The 19,949-nt window shown below is 42.2% G+C and overlaps 2 protein-coding genes across 5 annotated transcripts; one reads left to right on the plus strand and one right to left on the minus strand.

Moving 5' to 3' along the window:
* Positions 1-1,357: 1,357 nt before the first annotated feature.
* rhbdd1 (rhomboid domain containing 1) lies at positions 1,358-7,690 on the plus strand. 2 transcript variants are annotated; one of them, XM_080771392.1, is made up of 8 exons: positions 1,358-1,606; positions 2,862-3,033; positions 3,420-3,699; positions 4,069-4,201; positions 5,016-5,104; positions 5,470-5,526; positions 5,973-6,080; positions 6,694-7,690. In XM_080771392.1, exons 2-8 carry the CDS (start codon positions 2,878-2,880, stop codon positions 6,801-6,803), a joined length of 933 nt encoding a protein of 310 aa, XP_080627518.1. In that variant the 5' UTR covers positions 1,358-1,606; positions 2,862-2,877; the 3' UTR covers positions 6,804-7,690. The 2 variants fall into 2 exon arrangements, with proteins under 2 accessions (XP_080627518.1, XP_080627519.1); XM_080771393.1 differs by having other exon boundaries at positions 2,866-3,033.
* An 886-nt stretch (positions 7,691-8,576) lies between these two features.
* Positions 8,577-19,431, minus strand: LOC308320786 (uncharacterized protein). Of its 3 annotated transcripts, none has more exons than XM_080771459.1 (7): positions 19,303-19,431; positions 16,389-16,689; positions 15,547-15,641; positions 14,172-14,328; positions 12,487-12,696; positions 12,062-12,082; positions 8,577-11,861 (listed from the first exon to the last, which is right to left on the minus strand). In XM_080771459.1, exons 2-7 carry the CDS (start codon positions 16,549-16,551, stop codon positions 11,095-11,097), a joined length of 1,413 nt encoding a protein of 470 aa, XP_080627585.1. In that variant the 5' UTR covers positions 16,552-16,689; positions 19,303-19,431; the 3' UTR covers positions 8,577-11,094. The 3 variants fall into 3 exon arrangements, with proteins under 3 accessions (XP_080627585.1, XP_080627583.1, XP_080627584.1); XM_080771457.1 differs by having other exon boundaries at positions 12,062-12,112; XM_080771458.1 differs by having other exon boundaries at positions 12,062-12,112; positions 16,389-16,651; positions 19,303-19,420.
* Positions 19,432-19,949: the final 518 nt, after the last annotated feature.

Here is a 19,949-nt window from a genome sequence, read left to right on the forward strand (position 1 = left end):
ATCATGAAACCTTCGCTGAGACCAAAAATGTATTATATGATAAATAATAGCAGTGGCCTTTGTGGTAGCCTAAGGTTATTGGGTCAAGAAAGACTATCATAGATGTAGGCTATTTTTTATCGAGTCTGACTTTTACTTTCGTATCTCTGCAAATTTGATCCTATAGGTATAGGCTATTTTGTGCAGTGGTGGGAAAAGTACTCAAAATGTTTCCTGGAGTAATACTGCATTGTAGAAATAAATGCACTGTCTGTCTGGAATTATAAACATTTACTTGAGTAAAAGTACAAAACATATAAAAAAAGTAGAAAGCACTCAGTGGAATCTAGAATGTTTTTTCAAATGTCTAAAAATGTTCAAACTAATTCATAAATAAAAAAAACTCCAATAAAGTACCTCAAAATTGTACTTATACGTAGGTAGCCACTAGCTACCTACCTGGTAGTAGCTAGCTACTTACCAAGTAAGTAGGGGGGATATGAATTAGCTCTGTACAGCTCTAATGCTTCTATGCAGAATCATAGACGCATTTACTCTAAAGCGTCTTCCAAGTGCATTTGTCTTAACTTAAATGTAATGCCAGCGCCGCTATTCCAAAGCCATTTTCAGCAATGGTATTATAATGTTTTCATTGGGAATTTGGGTAGATCTTGTTGAGCTGGTCATTTTGAAAGTAGCTCTCAAGTCAAAAGTGTGGGCACCCCTGCTGCCCTGCATTATTTTTAGAGCTATGGATCAGAGCTAGGTATGAACCTTAGGTATGAACAAGGACTATTTAAAGAGGACGGGGAGTTATGTTGCTCCCTGGAAGGAAAGAAACATGCGCAGTGTTGAGACCAGGAAGTTGTACATGACAAATCATAGATATGGCACAAATGGCCCAGCAGATGGCGTGATGCCACTGAAAGGAGGGCTGCTTGTACATAATTATGTCACGTCTGATGTCTGTGTGATGAATGTCCATGCTGGGACTTACTTATCCACTTGTTTATTGTTTATTAGTATCCCCATTAGCTTTTGCCTTGACCAACACAAACAAAGGCAATACTTACAATTGTTTACTAACACTAACTCAAAATAAAACATAATAAAAATAAAATATAACGGTTGTTGGTTCGTATTGTTGTAAGTTGTATGTTTTGCTGTTAAAAAGTTACTATAAAAGGAAAAATGCAATGACGTGACATAATATGTGTATAATTATATTCGGTTCATGAGATCGTTACAATAATATTATGATTTGATGATCGGATCATATTGCGCATGCGCAAGCAACGTCACTTTGTTATTACCACGTGACTAACCTCGCCCACCAGGCTTTCCACGTGACTTGTTCCCTCCACTCTGGTACACACACATTATCACATTCACAACAACTTTGTTCACTTCATGATGAAATGTCCAGAAATAGTAAAAGCTCAAACTCGTCTTTTCTGACGACATACGTGGAACTGAGAAAGATACCTACAACTGTTGTGATCGTTTCGTTCGCAGAGAGCCATTCACACAATGCATTATCCATGCCTCAATGTTTAGCATACGTCACAGCTAGCAGCACAAAGTGAAGCCTCCATAGGGAAGCATCGAGGAAAACTAACCCGACAAAGTAAGTGTAATTATGTTGATTTGCTTGTAACGGTTGTTGGTTCGTATTGTTGTAAGTTGTATGCAACGGCAGCAAGAGCACAGCAGTAAGGCCAGAGCTAATGTATGTTTATTGTCTAACTATAAGAGATGTATCTGATGATTCAGTAATTCTTTAAACACAGGGCAAAAGTGTTTAATATGGCCAGGGTGGAATGAGCATGTTGAAGAGCTCCATGCAGAGGCTAGAAATGCTTTAAAAATGATGGACAGGCAAAGGTCCTGGACCTCTGTTTGAAATGAAGGAAAAAAAACGCACTAATTCTAATTCTTTTATATATCCCCTTCGCCTTCGTTATATCAAAATAAATGAAAACACTACGAGGTCAGATTCTCTGGCAAGGTCCAAGGAAGTTGCATAAGAATAATGTAAATGGCTTCTGGAAGTAGATAAGAAATAATTATGGTAGACAGATGTACATACCCTCTGTAGCTGTACAGGTTCATGTCCACGCATCATACAGATGTCTGATATTGGTTTTATTTGTCATGCGACTTTCAACTCCTCCAGTCACCAAGACACCGTGAAAACTATAATAAGAAAACAATGACATTGTTAGTTTTTGAGTCCTTACACATTGTAAACAGTAGTTAGAGAGAGTCCACACATGTGCATTCAAATGATAAAACAAAGTCCATAGTTCTACATTACTGCAACATTAAACAATCCACAACACATCAAAATGAAATCACAAAGAATATGTACCGTGTGCGCCTTTGAACCATGTGCAGATTGATTAATATCGTCTCTCTCTCTGAGGTTCCCAAAACATACAACTTTTCTCCAGGAACTCAGTTCAACCTCTGACCCTTACTGACAGGTGACGTCATGTGAGTGACGTGACACTCTGATCATGTGACTCCCTTCCAAAGGGTGCATTTTTACCTTGTAATATAACCTTTTGAGTTTTGACATATTTATTGCCATTTTTAAATATTTTTATTCATAATGAAATCAACCTTTTTATCCAAGTATGATCATAAATGTTGCACAACCAAAACCATATTTTATATAATTTAAGTTTATACCTGAAACCACTGTCTCTCGTTCTGGGACAGTTACACCCTCCATTCATTTTCAATTTAATTTTTGTCCTACACAAACATTAAATTCTCAAGGATTACTCCATGTTTCTTGTGAGGGTACCACGGGGGAGAAGTTGGAGAACATGCAAACTCCACATAGAAGTTAATAACATTTTCAATCAATCAATCAGCCAGGTTGTCGTCAACATGATGAGGGGCCGACAGAGGGGATCTCAGATGGGACTGATGCTCCTGGCAGCCCAGGTGTTCCAGATGGGCTTGGACAACATCCCCCCCGTAACGCTGGCCGTCCTGGGCCTCAACGTCTACCTCTTCCTGTTCCCCGCCGCTCCGCTGATGCAGGTGATGCATATTAGTTGTTGGCCCGTCACATTTATTACATAATATTATATTATTTTGAGTTTTATTTCAGGATTGTTTTTGCATAATCGTCAGAATCGTCTCCGGTATTGAAAGATGTTCATGCCAGTGTTGATTTTGACAGCAAATTTAGATTTTAGTTTTAGTCTTTAAATAAAATGTAATTCAATTTGAGTTGTCAATATATTTCAGTCCTAGTTTTAGTCACCATAGCTTACGTTTTGTTTTTCATTTCGTTTTCATCTGTGAAAATAGCTAGTCGACGAACATGCTTTGCCATAGTTATCCTTGTCGAAATCAACACTGATTCATACATATTGGTATTTTTTCCCAGAACATAGCAGCAATAGATCTATTGTCCCCCCCAGGCTTGTGTGAGTGTCCACCAGGCATACTGGAGGGGCGACTGGCGGCGGCTCCTCCTCTCCCCGCTGCATCACATAGACGACTGGCATCTCTACTTCAACATGGCGTCCTTCCTGTGGAAGGGCACCAAGCTGGAGCAACGGCTAGGCGGAGCCTGGTTCGCCTACCTGCTGTCCGTCTTCTCCCTGCTCACGGGATTGGTCTATCTGGTGCTGGAGGCGGGCCTGACGGAGCTCACCCAGGACCAGTCGTTTAGCATGCAGTGTGCCGTGGGCTTCTCAGGTAGCAAAACTACGTAACAGCGAAGTTGGGTGGAAACCTTGTATGTCCTCCAAAACCTTTTATATTGTTGTTGTAAAAACGTTATAAACTAGACTCATCGCCACCGGACGATTGTAATGGAACAATAAAGTACAATATTTGCCTCTGAGATGTAGTAGTAGAAGTAAAGGTATTGGTAATTGAAAGTACAAATACTACAAAATTGTACTTCAGTACAGTACTTGGTTAGATGCCTTAGGGACTCTGCTCAACCCTATATAGGGTTGAAGACTTGGAGTGGTTAACAGATGGATGTGTGACAGCTAGACGTTGAATGGTAATGCTGTTAATGCAGATTGTTTGTAATAAATACTGTTTCTGTGTTTCCAGGTGTCCTGTTTGCTCTCAAGGTCGTCAACAACCACTACCACCCCGGGAGCGTGACCTATGTGATGGGCGTCCCTGTGGCCAATCGCTACGCTAGCTGGGTGGAGCTTGTGCTGATTCACTTGACAGCGCCTGGGTGAGTCTCCACCGATAGCAAATGACCAAATGCAGATTGCAGACCACGCCCAACTTGCCAGAAAGGTGCTAACTAGGTGCAATTTTACATTGACAGCCCATTCATCCAAATAGAAAAGTTCTATCTGATTATATTAAACAACGTCAAACTCACCAACATTGCAGCTGTATGAAAAGCGTGGATTATCCTCTTTCTATTTCTATTTCTAGTGTTTGTTTCATAAAAATTCCACCATAGATATGTTATGAAACTTGTAAAAGAGACACAGTCTCAATGTGTTTTTCCTGGTTAAATAAAGGTTAAATAAAAACTACTGTACTTCCTGTCAAGAAATTACTTGCAGATCAGAGTTTGGAAGAGCTTGTTGGATATCACTGTGTAGTGTACCACCTGTTCAAATTTGCACATAAAGCGCTTCCAAACTCCAACACTTGAAAAATAATCATCTGGGGGTGTGGGTAATGTGTTAAGATTTTAAACATAGCTATTAACACAACTGCTGCGTGTCTCAGAAGAAGCACTGTGTTGATAGCAGTACATTGTTAGCCTGATTGTCAGACTCTGAGCCAGAATCAGTGCGCTCAGTGAGTGGGCGGGGTCTATGGGCTGGAAACCAGGCTAGTATATTGAGTCAGTTGAGTGGGCGGGGTCTATGGGCTGGAAACCAGGCTAGTACATTGAGTGGGCGGGGTCTATGGGCTGAAACCAGGCTAGTACATTGAGTGGGCGGGGTCTATGGGCTGAAACCAGGCTAGTACATTGAGTGGGTGGGGTCTATGGGCTGAAACCAGGCTACATTGTACTTCTTCTTCAGAACGTCTCTGATTGGTCATCTCGCTGGCATCCTGGTTGGTCTGCTGTATACCACTGGCCCCCTACAGACCATCATGAAGAAATGTGCAGGTGTGTGTGTGTGTGTGTGTGTGTGTGTGTGTGTGTGTGTGTGTGTGTGTGTGTGTGTGTGTGTGTGTGAGAGTGTGTGTGTTTGTGAAATAATCATGCGACAACAAATGATTATGAAGTATGAACCCATGTCCAGGACACTGAGGCATGTGTTCACGCATACGAAATTCCAAATATAAAGATAAATCCAGATGTTAATCAATCTTAGGTGTAAATCACCTCCATTTTTACTTGTGCACTACTGCACTTCATACAGATTCAAGTTAATGGATTCAACTACAACAACATATTTGTCTATTTACAAAAATAAGTTTTTGTTGAAAAACACAAATTCTAATTATGCAACGAAATTCTTCCCCGAACAGGACTTGTGACATCGAATGGATATTATTCCAGAACAAATGCACACCACTACTCCTCAGGTAACACATTTTAATAAATCCATAATTTTATAAAGTGGCCATTACAATACATAGACATTGCAGTAAAGGAATTCTGGACCAAATGACAAATCATGACTAGCAATAAGATCTTTGGATTTCAGAAGAATCAAAGATGTAACCAGAGCATACGGTACATACGGTTTTTTCCCCTCTTTTTCTTCAATTTGTTTTCCTTTCCTTAGTTCGGATTCTGGTTTTGTCGTATACTGTAATGGCAGTAAATGTAAATGGTATGAAACCAATCCGATGTTAAATACTCGCAGGCAGTGTTTTTTGCACGCTTTGACCTTTCTTCTGACAAATCTATGGAAAATAAGTCAGCAATATTTAAGGGTCTAAGAGCTACCAATGCACTCACCTTGCTGAGGTCACTTGCTGTGCAGCTTATGTGTGTTAACTTTTCTCTGCATGTGTCCATGCTGCAGGCTACGGTGCGAGCCAGAGTTCAACACCAACGTACACACGTTACACAGCAGGAATGACGGAAGAGGAGCAGTATGATGCTGCCCTCAGAAACAGCCTGAATCACACAGGTGATAGTCATAATCATGATAATAATAACTAGAAAGGTGCAATTCTGGGAAATTGCAAGTGTGGTTGCAATGCCCGCCAATCCACCTCTTTACCCTTAACTTCTTCATGTATTCTTTCATGTATTTATTTTTCTCCCTAGCGCTATGGTGAATATTTGCACTCACACGTCTCACAGTGTAATTGTTTTGATTAAGTCATTTTATTGTCTTGTTTTTGCGGGAAAACTCTTTATTGTGTGACAGAATGTTCATTTTTGGGTAAGTGATTAAGTAAGTGATTTCACTTAATTCAAATATCACTTGTTTTTTTGTTTTGTTGTGATAATCCTCTCTACTATAGAGTGTGCTGACCATATAAGGAGTTCCTCCCTGTCCCCAGTTAACCCCTGGGGGTCAAAAAACCTTAGGTTTCATTTTTGACTCTCTATCCTGATTGGACGAAGGCTTAGGTCCCACAGCCAAAAACGAAACCTAAGGTTTTTTGAGTGAAATCACTTACTCTACCTTTAAAGCTGAAGTTAAAAAAATAAAAGAAAGAAATAAACATTTAAAACAAGAAGAATATACTGTATGAATAATCCTTGGCATCATCGCCAAACTGGTGTATTTTCAGGAGGTTCCAGTCAACAGGGAGCTGCACCTCCTCCTTCATACGGTTTCCACCTGCCAGAGGAGGATGCAGAGGAGATCCGGAGGAGGAGACTGAGGAGGTTTGATCACTGAACCTCCTGTTTTCAAGCACAACCGCCATCCACAGCTGAACGTTGGACTCTTCTTAGCTTCTCACGCATAATTTTTATTCCATCTTAAAAGGTTATCCCACCATGAAAATAGACAATCTACAAACTTGTGAGCTAGATTGGTTATTTTCGGCATGGGACACCGTTGTACGACTATGTAAAAATCAGGCGTATCGCTTATTGGTGTGAAGGTTACAGGCATTCTAAGGGCTACTATGCAGTGTGTGAGGTGCAATGACGGGACAGACAAATTAAACTGCACTTTCAGGAGAAGGTCCTCATTTGGGACAATTAGACGACAGTTATTTGAATGGAGCAAGAACACACATGTGCCCGTCATTTCACTATCTTTCTTTTATCACATTGTTGCTCTAATTTCTGTGGACCCTGAATTGCTGCTCGGGTTAATACAGGCAGCCTTGTCTTAGGACAGTTGCCTGTAAAATGGCTACCAGGTCGTCCAGTGTTATCGGCGGTTCCGCCGTAATGGTGTCAACCAAAGGTCTTAACATTTACTTTAACAATATTTACGAACACAGAACATGTCACCTTTGCCATTGAAGAGCTGGAGGGTTATTCCAGATGTTCATCTTTTTGGTTTTGGATCTAGTTTGTTCAAGCAATTACAAGCAGGCACTGTGATGCATAATGCATATGCATTCACATTATATATTATATTTTTTATATGTCCTGCTATTTGATGTGACAATGTGTCGGTAGCTGTATATTGCACTCGATTGTAGAGTGAAATCTGATCGTCATTCTGATGTCTTATATGTCGAATTGAACAGGTTTGAGGTGTGATTGAAGTGAAATACAGCAGTTCCTGCCATTTGTTTTTATATAAATAATAAATATTTACTCATTTATAAATTATTTTGTGGTCTACTTCCATAATAGTTTTATACAGACAGTATGCTTTACTGCGATTAAAACGAATCTTGCTGTGTATTGTCGGGAAAGTGTCAAGTGTGCTTAGTTTGGCAGGTGTGAAGGCTCATTCGAATCCTGCTGCACATTAAACTACCGCATGCTACTTCACCAAAAAACGGGGGTTTCACTTTGCTTCCAATCGCAATTGACTTCGATTTCATTGCGATTGGTGTGAATGCAATCGCATCAAATAAAGGAAATTAAGCAAACAATGTGGCGGATGAATGAGGAGGAGTAAACACAGTTGGAGACGGAGAAAGCAGTTTACGCAACGCAAAGATGTCCTGTTACCGTGGATTTACATGGTCTGTCTGTGTGTAAACAGTGCTGTCACTGTGTGGGGATCCACGTGGACACTTTCTTCTTGTTATTTGAAATACAAATACTGTTTAGCTCAGCATGATCTATAAACTGTATAGCTTACATGGCATATGCATAATCATTTTATATGGTGATTGGATCTTCAATGGGACTGTAAATGTTAAAAGTTCTGTTTTCTTGGGTGCAATTGAGCTCAGAAAACCAAAACAAATTAAGAAAAATTACAAAAACATTTTTTTTATGTCACAATCCCTTCCAGGAAAACAAGAAACTGAAACTATCTACTAGAAAGTGAAACTATCAGAACTACTAGCTCACGTGTCATATGACACACTGAGCTTGTAGATGTGCTATTTTCACTATTTGAAATAGAAATGTAGTGGAGTCAATAGTACAATATTTGTCTCCAAAAATATTAAAAATACAAGTGAATATACTTAATCACCACGTGATCATTGAATACGGCCACAATGCAGCGATGACACATAACCACAACTTTTTACATAGTAATTTTTATTTTGGTTGTAGGAAAGATCACACAGCCTAGTGTTACAGCAGGTAGGGTAAAAGCAGTTCGGTAGACACCAATGGCAGGTAATGAAGCAAAGAAAACAGCTCTCTAGTTTTCTTTGAGGATTTGCAGTGTAACACGCAACACACAACAAAACCTGCTAATTTCAGGTACGTATTTGGTTGTGTATCTTTAGTAGTTTCACGGGCATTTGCACATGGAAGGAAGGCAGCCCCTGGTAAAGATGTCACACGTTCAAATATTTTGCCCAGATGTTTTTCAGGATGATTTGACATTAGAAGCCATTAACTCGTACATCGTTTTTAAATATTGTATTCACTTCCCAGTGAATTGAATTATAGTGACATTGAACTGCTCCATTTGGCTGGGGACCCTCTCAAACACTGTCAAGGGCCTGTAGAAATGAACCCCAACCTCTGCTATGTATCACATATTCAGTTTCACCAACAAACAGATTTGGTTTCTAGAATAGGACATTCTGATTACCTGACAGGTGATTACCTGACCAAGTGGCAGTTACAGAAACCAGACCTTCCCAATCAAAGAGAATGTTTTTGAATTAACACTTAAAACAAGCACACTTAAAATAGTTTCCTCCTCCACTGCATTAATGAACACAATTCCACTTAATTGATTTTGGCCCTACTACTCTTGACGAACTAAAATATATATTATGTGTTCACAAAAAGCCACTTTCTTCATGTGACATTAAAGCCCTAACCACACCAAAGGGTCAAGACGGTTTTAGCGTGTGTGATATGTCTTGTTACACGTTGACCCACATTGACCCTATAGTGATTCAACGCATGGAATTCAATGGCCCAATAGTTTGGACCCAAGGAACATGGTGACCCCTTGATGTTGTTAGGGTTTAAGATTAAGTGGTTCGTTAACTCAAAGTAAAACTCATGGACATGTAATAAGTGGTCTCAGTTCAGTTCCAAATTCACCCGGTGTAGTTTTCAGTCATATTCTGTTTGTGTGGTTGCGTACACGCATTCACCTGTGATGGTAAATATACATTGTTGGTGTTGGTATTCATTTTCTAATGGACTCATGCACACCAGTGACAATGCAGTTTGTATATCATTAACTATGACTTAATAGTTAACAAAAAAATATGGCACCCTGCACATATAGTCTCAGAACACTGCATTCTGCAACTTCTGAGTTTAATGTGTTTAATCATGAAATTCTAATTTAGGCTGCTAAAATATTTTAATAACAAGAACTTTTTTGTGGCATTCTTGTCTATTCAATGTATTTTGTCTAGTCCTCTTGCACCCCATTTATGGGTGAAAGTAACACAATATCTTTTGTTACTTTTGGCACAGAAAGTAATCTCGTCTCAATTCTTTGAATTGAAGTAACACATTACATTTTGAAAGTAACTTCTCCAACACCGATTATCACACTCTTACTCAATAAATGAAAAGAACATCCTCTCTACTAGAGTTGACATTTAATAGCTACGTCTCGCCAGGCGGGTGGCCATTTGTCTGTACCCCTGATACAGAGCTGTCTTATTGTTAGAGTTGTTAGTTCCTTTAAATATGTTTAAAAGCTCTCTCTCTCTCTCTCTCTGACCACACAGTTAATATCCCTAGCATAATAGTCACCTGTAAGAGTGCGTCTAGCAACACAAAAGCACACTCGTATTTGCATATATCTGAAGAACCATTCAACGTGTGGGCATTTCCATTAGGGTAGAATCTATGTACAACTGCCACAGTGCCACCATTAATAAACTATAGAAATGTTTTCAGTGTCCTTTAAAACAGTAGTAAAAAAAAACAACAACAAAAACAGCAGTATTCTGACGGCTGCTTTGAACCATAGTGTCAGTAATAATTTAATTCCATATTCTAAGCAAATAAAGGCCTTGCACTGTAACATTTAGCAGGTCCATTTGCACATTCTCAGAGATAAATTAACACTCAGGATTAACTGTGTGTTCTCCCGACTGTGGACTCCTATGTATATTGTCGTTTAAAAAACGAAATACAAAATGAAAAGAGACGTGCAAGAGAAATGTAGCATTTCCTCAGGCGTGTGTGTGCATCGATCTGCACCCCAGCATGGCCTCACCTGCTGCTCTTACACCCATGACCGTTCACCCCACCACCCGTATCCGTCGCTCCAATATCGTGGTTGTGCTTAAACCACTTAAACCCTCCCTCTGTTCCATCTACACACCAAATATCTTTGCCAAAAACAGCCCATCTACCAGCTCAATGTGAGCTTGTAGATCGGCCATTTGCACCGCACGTTCTCCCCAGCATAGGGACGCTAGGGCTCAAGTGGTAAACCCCTAACCCACGTTCTCCCCAGAATAGGGACGCTAGGGCTCAAGTGGTAAAGTCCGAAATCTCGTCGTCCGTCCAACTTTCAACGGCCAAATCTCTCCATCGTTCCCACTGCATGCAAGGGTGCTGTCAAGTCTAATCCGACCTCCCCTCCTTCTCAGAACCGCGTCGACTGTAGTCGCTCACGGACGCTGTCCAGTGCCACTTCCGTCAGCGCCAGCGCTGCCGCCAGCGCCAGCGCTGCCGCCACCGCCGGCCTTGTCCCCGAGCATGGCGAGCACCGTGCCGGCGAAGTCCTTCAGGATGTCCACCGTCTCGCGCTGCATGTGCAGCGACTCTTGCACGAACTCCTGCTGGCTCTCCACCAGCAGCTGCACGGACTGGGCCAGGCCCTCCAGAGAGTGGGACACGGAGGACAGCAGCAGGCGGCTGGCGTGCTGCTGCTGCAGGCTCTGGGCCGCCAGCTGGGAGAGCTGGGGCCGGGGAGGGAGCGAGTAGGAGGGGGCGTGCGAGAGGTGCGGGGGTGGCTGGGAGTAAGAGTGAGGAGGTGGCGGAGGGGGGAAGGCCGCGGAGGAGGAAGAGGGGATCGGAGGAAATACGGAGGAAGACAAGGAGGTGCCGCCAGCGGCAGGATGGAAGGTGGTGCCATTGGTGGCGGTCGAGGAGGTGGGACGAGGAGCGTCCTCCCTTCCCGCTAACATGGGGAGGGAGGACGAGGTGGAGTCAGAGGCCGGCGGGAGGAAAGGGGAGGCAGAGGAGAGAGGAGGTCCAAGGGGAGGTCTGGGGGACGGGATGGGCAGGCTTCTGGAGTAGGTGTGGCGGGTCGGCTTGAACTTCAGCAGCGCCTCGCCAGAGGAGAGGAGGGGGTCGAGGGAGGCGGAGGACGACGGGCCTCCCGGCCCAAGGTGTGTGAATAGGGATATGGAGTCCTTGTCGTCTGCATCAAAATCTGCCAGAGCGGAGACACAAATGTAGATTTATTAATTACACACCATGTGTACAAAATACACTGAATGTACATATACATTCAGTAATGTATAAACTGTTTTTTGAACATCGCCCCATATCATGTTGTATTTGCATTTTCTGTTCAAATGTTCATTTTCTGATAATATGGTCAAATTAACTTGTTTTTCGCAAAACTCTTACCATCTTCAATCGGGTCGAACTCTACGTCAGACGAGGCATGGAAAGGATCCCCTGGAGAGAGGGGAAAAGAACAGTCAGCTCTACCTTAATTAATGTTGCGTTCATGTCAAGTAGGATCTGGGAAGTGCCTGTCTGAATACAATTGATGCCTGAAATAAACTTTGAAAGTCTGTTTAAAAAAGCTTTAAAGCAATATGACAATTTACTAGAGGTTTGGGTTGAGTAGTTAGCTAGCTTGACACATATTGGTGAGATATGTTCCGTATAGATGATCCTACAGTGTCATTTTGCTCATGTTTTTTCTTGTGTCTATGTGACGTCACAGCACTGACGAAGCGAAGCGGAATCTGCACTCTGAGAACATTCTGAGGATGTTTCCTATCCGATGTGTGTGGAATACCCAGACACAAAACAATCATCTTTACCACTGGGTTCTTTCTCTGGCGTGGAGAGGGGCGATACATCAAAGGAGGTGGCGTCGAAGGAGTTGCCTCCTGGTAGGGTGAGGGGATTGTTGTCCGGTGTGCTCAGGTAGCTGAAGGCTGGAGTGGATGGAGGGGGGACGCCCTTCGCCAACTGCCACTTTTTTAAATCCATTTCGTCATCATCGTCCCACTCCAGATCACTGTTATTATCTGTCCAATCAGTGGATAAAAATACACGGTCAAAATTCCCAAGCCTAGATAAATGCTGCGTGATCAGCATTATTTACGCCTTCACCCGTGTGAACATTACAGTCTAAAGCTGCCATTCCTCAACCGTTTGTTTTATTGATTTACGCACCTGTGTAATTCCAATGTGTGTACTTTATGGGGACTGCTGTGGCAGTGTTCATACTTGCAACTGCATTTAGATGGCCGAGCTAAGTGACCTAGAAACCAGACTATGCTGAGGAAGAAGATCCCAGGCCCTGTAGAGAGGATGGTTCCCTGAATTTGAGACAAATTCTGGGTTCACGTTCACGTGGCGTTATCAGCTTTCCCCACGTCGCAAATGAAAGGCGTTGAGCAGCGTGTTCAGGCGTCTCGAAGCAGCAGTCAGCTGTGATGTTAGTATTGACATCGGGCATGTCCATATTTGGGCATAATCCAGGCACTTAGTACCGTGACATAATCGTTGCATTAACGTGGATTTTGCGCTGACATTAGAGATCTCCATAATATATGGGCATACAACTGTTGCCTAACAGTCGATTCGTGCTGATGTCAGGGATCTCCATATATGGGCATAATCTGGGCACACACCCACGGGTATCTCCATATATGGGCAAGTGACGTGCCATCTGTGCCGACCTCTCAGGCACGTCCATATTTGGGCTGTCGTTGCTGAGGTTATCGCAATGTGGAGTCCCACATTATCTCATAGTTTCTCAATGTCGGGTCCAGGGACCACCAGGGGTCCAATTGGAGTTTTACAGGTCTGTAGCTCTGAGAGTTAAATGAACACAAAGGATTTCACAGTGTAGATCGGGGTGTCCCAGAAATAAAAATCATAAAATAAATCACATTAAATGGGGGTCCGTGGTCTAATGCACATCACACTGGGGATCCCTGTCTGACATTAAAGGCGTTTTCACACCCAAAGTTCGCTTAGAAGGTCCGGATCAAGGACCAAATATTTGCATTTAGATTTTGGTCCGTTTGGTGTTCACACTGGACTTTGTAAAGCGTACCAAATATGAAAACAAACGCATATATGTCGAGGCGCAGCCTCGACATATATGCGTCTACTATTAAAATCAGACAGCTATAGCTAGCTGTCATATCAATAGTGATCCCTGTAAAAAAGACATGCTTTTAGAACTAATTATAAATGCAGCCTCACAACTGCCGACGCCCGACGGCTATTTTGGCTATCGTCCTGTATTTGGTCCTCTATAAAGTCCGAATGCATTCACACCAGTAACGAACCGCACCGTGGTTTGTTTGGAAGCGAACCGAGTCCGGCCTTTTTTAGCGGACCATGGTTCGTTTCTTTGATCCGCACCAGAGTTCGGATGCACGTTCACACCAACCGAACCAAAGGGGTAAGCGGACCATGGTTCGTTTTAAACGAACCAAACATGTCCGGTGTGAAAGTGCCCTTAGAAGGTTGAGAATCACTGCTCTACCTGATCCAGGGGCCATGAGCAGGATCTTGTGAACCATCCTCTCTACAGGGCCCAGGGTTTTCTTCTTCAGCGTAGTGCTGTTGGTGCCCCTGAGGGCGGCGATGCGCCGCTTCCCGTCACACTTCAGGTCCGCCCATTTCTTCATGATCTGACGAACCTGGGAGGTGGAAAAATAGATGCACACCTTAAGAGCCGGGGGGCCACAGGCCCAAATGCGCAAGGAATAGAGTTTAACCTGTGATGTCATGCCGTACTTTTTATTTGCGTTTTCTTTTCTATTAATTTGGTCATTAGGGTTCACAGAATGAGAGGCCTGCTCTGCCGGAAACACAGTGAAATAAAGTGATGGCCATTTTTTATATAGGTTTATATATATATATATATATATATATATATATATATATATATAGGTTTAATGTTTGTCTTTAGTTCAATGTTTGTTTTGTAAACAATAATAATGTGCCTCATTACATCACCTAATCCAGAGTAATCTAGTAAAGGCCTATTCATAGTCTGGATTTTCGGTGGTAAGGTGACCACCGCTCCGGTGGTGAGCTGACCACCGGAGCTGAAATAACGTTGAGCGGTGGTGAGTAAAAACAGAGAGAAGGGCTGGAGCAGTGGCGGTGGTTTGCTCTTCACCGCGGCTTGTGACGTCATGTTGTAGTTCGGTGGTCACCCCACCACCGTAAATCCAGACTATGTATGAGCCTTAAGAGAGTGGCGACACTAGCGTTGACTCCCATTGTAACAATGGAATGCGGAAGTGCTCATTCTATCTCAATGGGATAGTTCCAGCCATAGGATCAATGTTTGGAACTATAGCCCATAGACACCCGCTTTGCGGCGAGATCAAAGCGTGTCGCTACTCTCTCACTTCACACGGGTGTGATTTTTGTATACCACACCATAGACTACCTGTAAAGGCAACATTTTCCCAATTTCGTTATGCTTTAAGTAGCATGCGACATGTAGGGGGTTTTCATGATTCTGAATCCATTCCAAGCATTAGTTTTACACGAAAAACACTCCTTTGGCTAAAAACATGTGAAAACCCCCTAGTTTGATATGTCACATGCTACTTAAACCATGATGAAATTTGGAAAATGTTGCCTTATAGGCCTATATGTCTATGGTGTGGTATACGAAAATGGCCATAACTTTTTTTCAAGCAACTTCTCTGACTGCTACTATTATTGATAACAAAGTTCAAAGTTAACCACTTGCATGTAAATACTCTTAATCTTAATCTTACTATAATCTATTTAATATTTTCTTTTACATTTACAATTTCTTTGACAATTTTCCTCTTGAGGGTCTCGTAAATCACTAAGCTTCTCTTTTCCTGTTACTTATCAAGTATAGTGTTAGTAACCTCTCTGTGGTTCTCTCCCAGGTCATTGATCAGCTCCGTTATCTCAGCCCATGTCTGTTTCTTGGCATCTGCTGAAACGCCGTTGTTGAACCTCTCTGCTCAGACCATTAGAGAAGAGGAGGGGTGAGGGAGGAACCAATAGAGGCCAGTAAGGAAACAGCGGTGAGGAAAAGGGCAAGACAGAAGGAGAGAAACAAAGAGTGAGGGAGAAGAGAAACACTAGGAGATCAGTTAGGAGATTGGAAGACATTATTAACAGATGTGGAGGGAGCAGGGAATACAGAGAGGAAAGACCATTAGTAGTCTTCTGTATTTATGAACTAGTAAATACAACCTGCAACTGGTTCCCAAACAGTGGGTCGGGACCCATTTGTTGGACAAATCTTTGTGAGACGCGGTTAAAATCAAACACAATAAAGAAAATCACTGCCAGTGTATTGACGTGACTTTTCCCCAAAGCCCACACTGCCAATCCCATGTTTTGAAGTGTGTTTTTAGTTTAGCTAGATGGCGCTCATATATATATATATATATATATATATATATATATAATGAGGGGATCTATCATACTGGAGATAAATATTCATGTGACTACTTGAAAGGTAAGGAAAAACGAAAAATCACTGGAAGGGGCAGGGCTATTATGATATTTTTCAAGTGATTTTTTTCTCCAAAAATGGTTCAAATTAAAACTAAAAGTGAAAATAGACAACGCACAGAGAGAATTGAGAACCACTGCTGAGAACCATAAAATGACACTATTACTTTATAGCAACGAATCTCACATCTCGTACACCACGCATGCACGCGAACACGCACCCACACATTTCCCTGATACTCACTGAGAAGGATGTATCGGTTCCGTTTCACCTCGTCCAGAAGGAGTTTGACTTCTGTGAAAGTAAACCGAGGTTTGGACCTTATCGCTCCTCCCAAACTCTTCCCACCCCCCAACCTGTACGGCTCGTCGTCATCTTCCATCTTCCAGACGATAGGCAAATCCATGTCCACGCTCTAGGCCAATCCCGTGTCAGGGTCCAAAATGGTTAAATATCCAACCCGGAGCCAGTCCAGAGAAAATCCGCTTTCGCTGGACCCTCAAGGCCTGAGAGCCAGAGTGAGAAAATACAAACGGAGGAGAAGCTAGTAAGGAAAATATAGAAAAGAGAGACAGACAAAAGGAGAGAGGACGAGGGGATGAAAGGAGAAATGACAAGGGGATGAAACGAGGAGGGAGGACGTGGGTGAAAATGAGAGATAACAGGAGAGGGAGTTAAATCCTATTGAAGAGATGCAGTTAAGCCACTGTTAAGCACTAATATTAATATACAGTACCACAAATGGCAATGATAGCAGATTTACAAGATCACAGTGGGATGCATTATAAGCTTGTGGCTCCTGTGAATAGTGCAAGGCATCTCTGACCTATTGACCGTTGACCACTAAATTGCACCATATGCAAGATATTGTTATTTGAGGATATTGCTCAACTGCTTCTTCTAATAATTTGCCCAAAACGATTAACTTGACGTTAACTACTGTGTGTTTACTTTAGAGGGGGAGTGTGTGGTAGTGATAACACAAAAAGAAAGAAAAAAAAACATAATGAAGGCAAAAACTATATTAATGATAGAGCCTGAGCAGTATGTGAGACCCAGAGCCATAGAGTAGGTCATATAGACAGAGTTGCAACATTGAGGGGGCAGAAAACAGCCCGGTCACGTGGTTCATGTACTCGCGCGAGCCCATAGACTCCAATGCATTCCATAAACTTCCGGTTGTCCCTTTTATAGGCACAAACCAATAGAAGTCTATGTAGCCCTGCTGGCGGCCTGGCCCCATGAAGTGAACAGAGTTGTCGTAACTCTGTCTTACGGTTACACTATGGCTCTGGTGAGACCAAGTGTCTTCATCCCAGAGACCGGAGGAACGGTTGCACTGTGATTGGCTATCTGGCTGTCAGGCAAAAGAAAATAATAATAATAATAATAATAATAATAATAATAATAATAATAATAATAATAATAATAATAATAATCTATTTACAGCAACTACAATGACAGCAGGGGCAGTCTTTTTTATAGTAGAAATCAAGTCATGTCAATACTGAATATATAAAATGATCTATAAAATGTTATTTTCAGAATACCAGACAATATTGCATTGTAACAATTCCTGAAAAAGGTGTTCTGTGTTCATGCCCCACCGTACAACGGTGTCGCGCGTCGCAAAAATAACCTAATCTACAAGCTCAGATGTCCTTAACAACCAACCAACCAGAGCGCGACCGTCCCTCCGGGCTATGGGATCAGCGGCCTCGTGCAGTGTTGCCATGTCGGCTTAAGCGAGTTGCTGGTTGCAGTTTTTTGTACCAGGGAGCCCTGTACCAGATTTGTGTTGGAAATTGGAATGTTTCAAAAATGTCCAAATATACCATATATTTTTTTTTAAATAGCAGATCTACAAGCTCACGTGTCACAGATTTGCTATTTTCAAATAGCCGTTACCGATAAGTGCTCATGTGGTATATCGCTTCTGGGATGGGTATGTGCAATAATGTATTTTTAGTATAGGATGTGTCGTGCTCACCTTGTGTTTTTATTCTTGCCATGTCTTTTTTGTTTTTTGTTGTTGTAGATCTTTGTTGTTTATGCACTTTTAAGGATTGCTTGTTTGAAATTTCGTTGTACCTGTACAATGACAAATAAAGTTCTATTCTATTCTATTCTTCTTTCAGGCTTGTTTTCCTAGACGTATCCCTCTAAAATGTGCAATTCCCTACCAACAGCCATTAAGAAATGTGAATCCCTTGTCTCCTTCAAACCGCTCTCAAAGAGCACCTAAACATGCAATTCTAAACCTACGGCTGCAATTCGAAACTGGCCCCTGTAAAAAAAAAAGTTTGAGTCCCCCCCACCCCGTTTTTCCATACGTTTTTCACTGTTTAACTTTCTTCGTAATGATTTCCAGTTTTTCATAGAAGTGTACATATTTGTAAGTCTTTAAATGTTCTTATGAATTGAAAATGTAGGACCTTGATGTAAACAAGTCTTAAAGTAGCAGTTTTTGTCGACTTAAGTTCTGAAATGTACCTATTGTACTGTGAAATACCAATTTCAATCAACCAAACCTGGTTGCGTATTTCCCTCAGAATATATGGCAACACTGCTCGTGCGGCGGTGAGCGAGCGTGAACTTCCGGTATTTCTTTGTTCACAGCAGCGCTGTGCTGCCTGCACCCTTAGAGTATATATACTCTAAGCCTGCACCTCCCTCCTCCTTCTCCAACCCCAGTCCGGTGCCTCCTCGCTCCTCCTCATACATCCTCCTCCCCGAGCGCACACACACACAACAGAACAGAACGGGAGGATCAGCCCACGAACGGATTCCGCCATGTCGGGTTTTTTCTTTTCTTTTTCGCTTCGTAAACGGACGGGGAAAAAACCTTTTACGCACAACGATAACGGACGCCCCGTTTGACCGTTTATAAATACACCGCGGAATTGTTTCGGTACCGTAGGTCGATCGGCGTGTCGTTCGGTTGCTTGCGATATTAAATACATAGCTCGTGTGCTAAAATGCGCGAGACAGAACCACGAAATGTCGGCTAAGCTTCCATTTTTATTTTTCGCGATACACGCATTTCGTCTTTCCTCTCACCCCCCGCGCGAGCTACTGTTGACGCGTCGACGGCACACATAACACGATAGTTAACTTTACAACGAAGGTTGTGTTGGATGTTGGGTGCAAAATTTACCAGTATTAATGACGTTGGGTTTTGTCTCTCTCTCCCCTCCTCCTTCTCTTCCGCAGCTCTCTCTCCCGAAAGTTCGGAGTGACGAGAAGAGCGAAATGCGCAGACGCGCGTTTTTTTTCTTCTCCTTCCATCCTCCACCACCACGTACAGAAACGCGTAACATTTTCCCTGAATACTGGGTCTGCAACGCCCCCCACCTCCCCGATGGCCTCATTACAATGTACACACACACACACGCCATCTCCCAAGTCCCCCAAGTTCACGAATTTTGGGACGCAATTATGCTAATATAATTCTGAGTACAAATTACACCAACTGACCCTTTTTTGGGTCTATTTGGTGCCATTTGTACGGTTGTACCCCCTCAGAGTTAGACCCCCATGCCCCCCTTCAAGTCTTTTGTATAGGCTACATAAATTAATATCACGAGAACTCACACTTCATGGGATGGTAATTTATTTCAACACATTAACAATTTAACAAATACCAATTACACTCTGGGGCCTTTAATCAATCACGCAAGGCCTGCCATTGACAATATCCTCAAATGTTACTAATTGATTATTAATTATGGCTAATGATGATCACAGAGCATCATCAAGAATTAGATCTACAATCTTACCATTCTATCACTTCTTCAGCACAAT

This window comes from Protomyctophum bolini (assembly GCF_963924005.1).
Source record: "Protomyctophum bolini genome assembly, chromosome: 9".
Taxonomy (NCBI): domain Eukaryota; kingdom Metazoa; phylum Chordata; class Actinopteri; order Myctophiformes; family Myctophidae; genus Protomyctophum; species Protomyctophum bolini.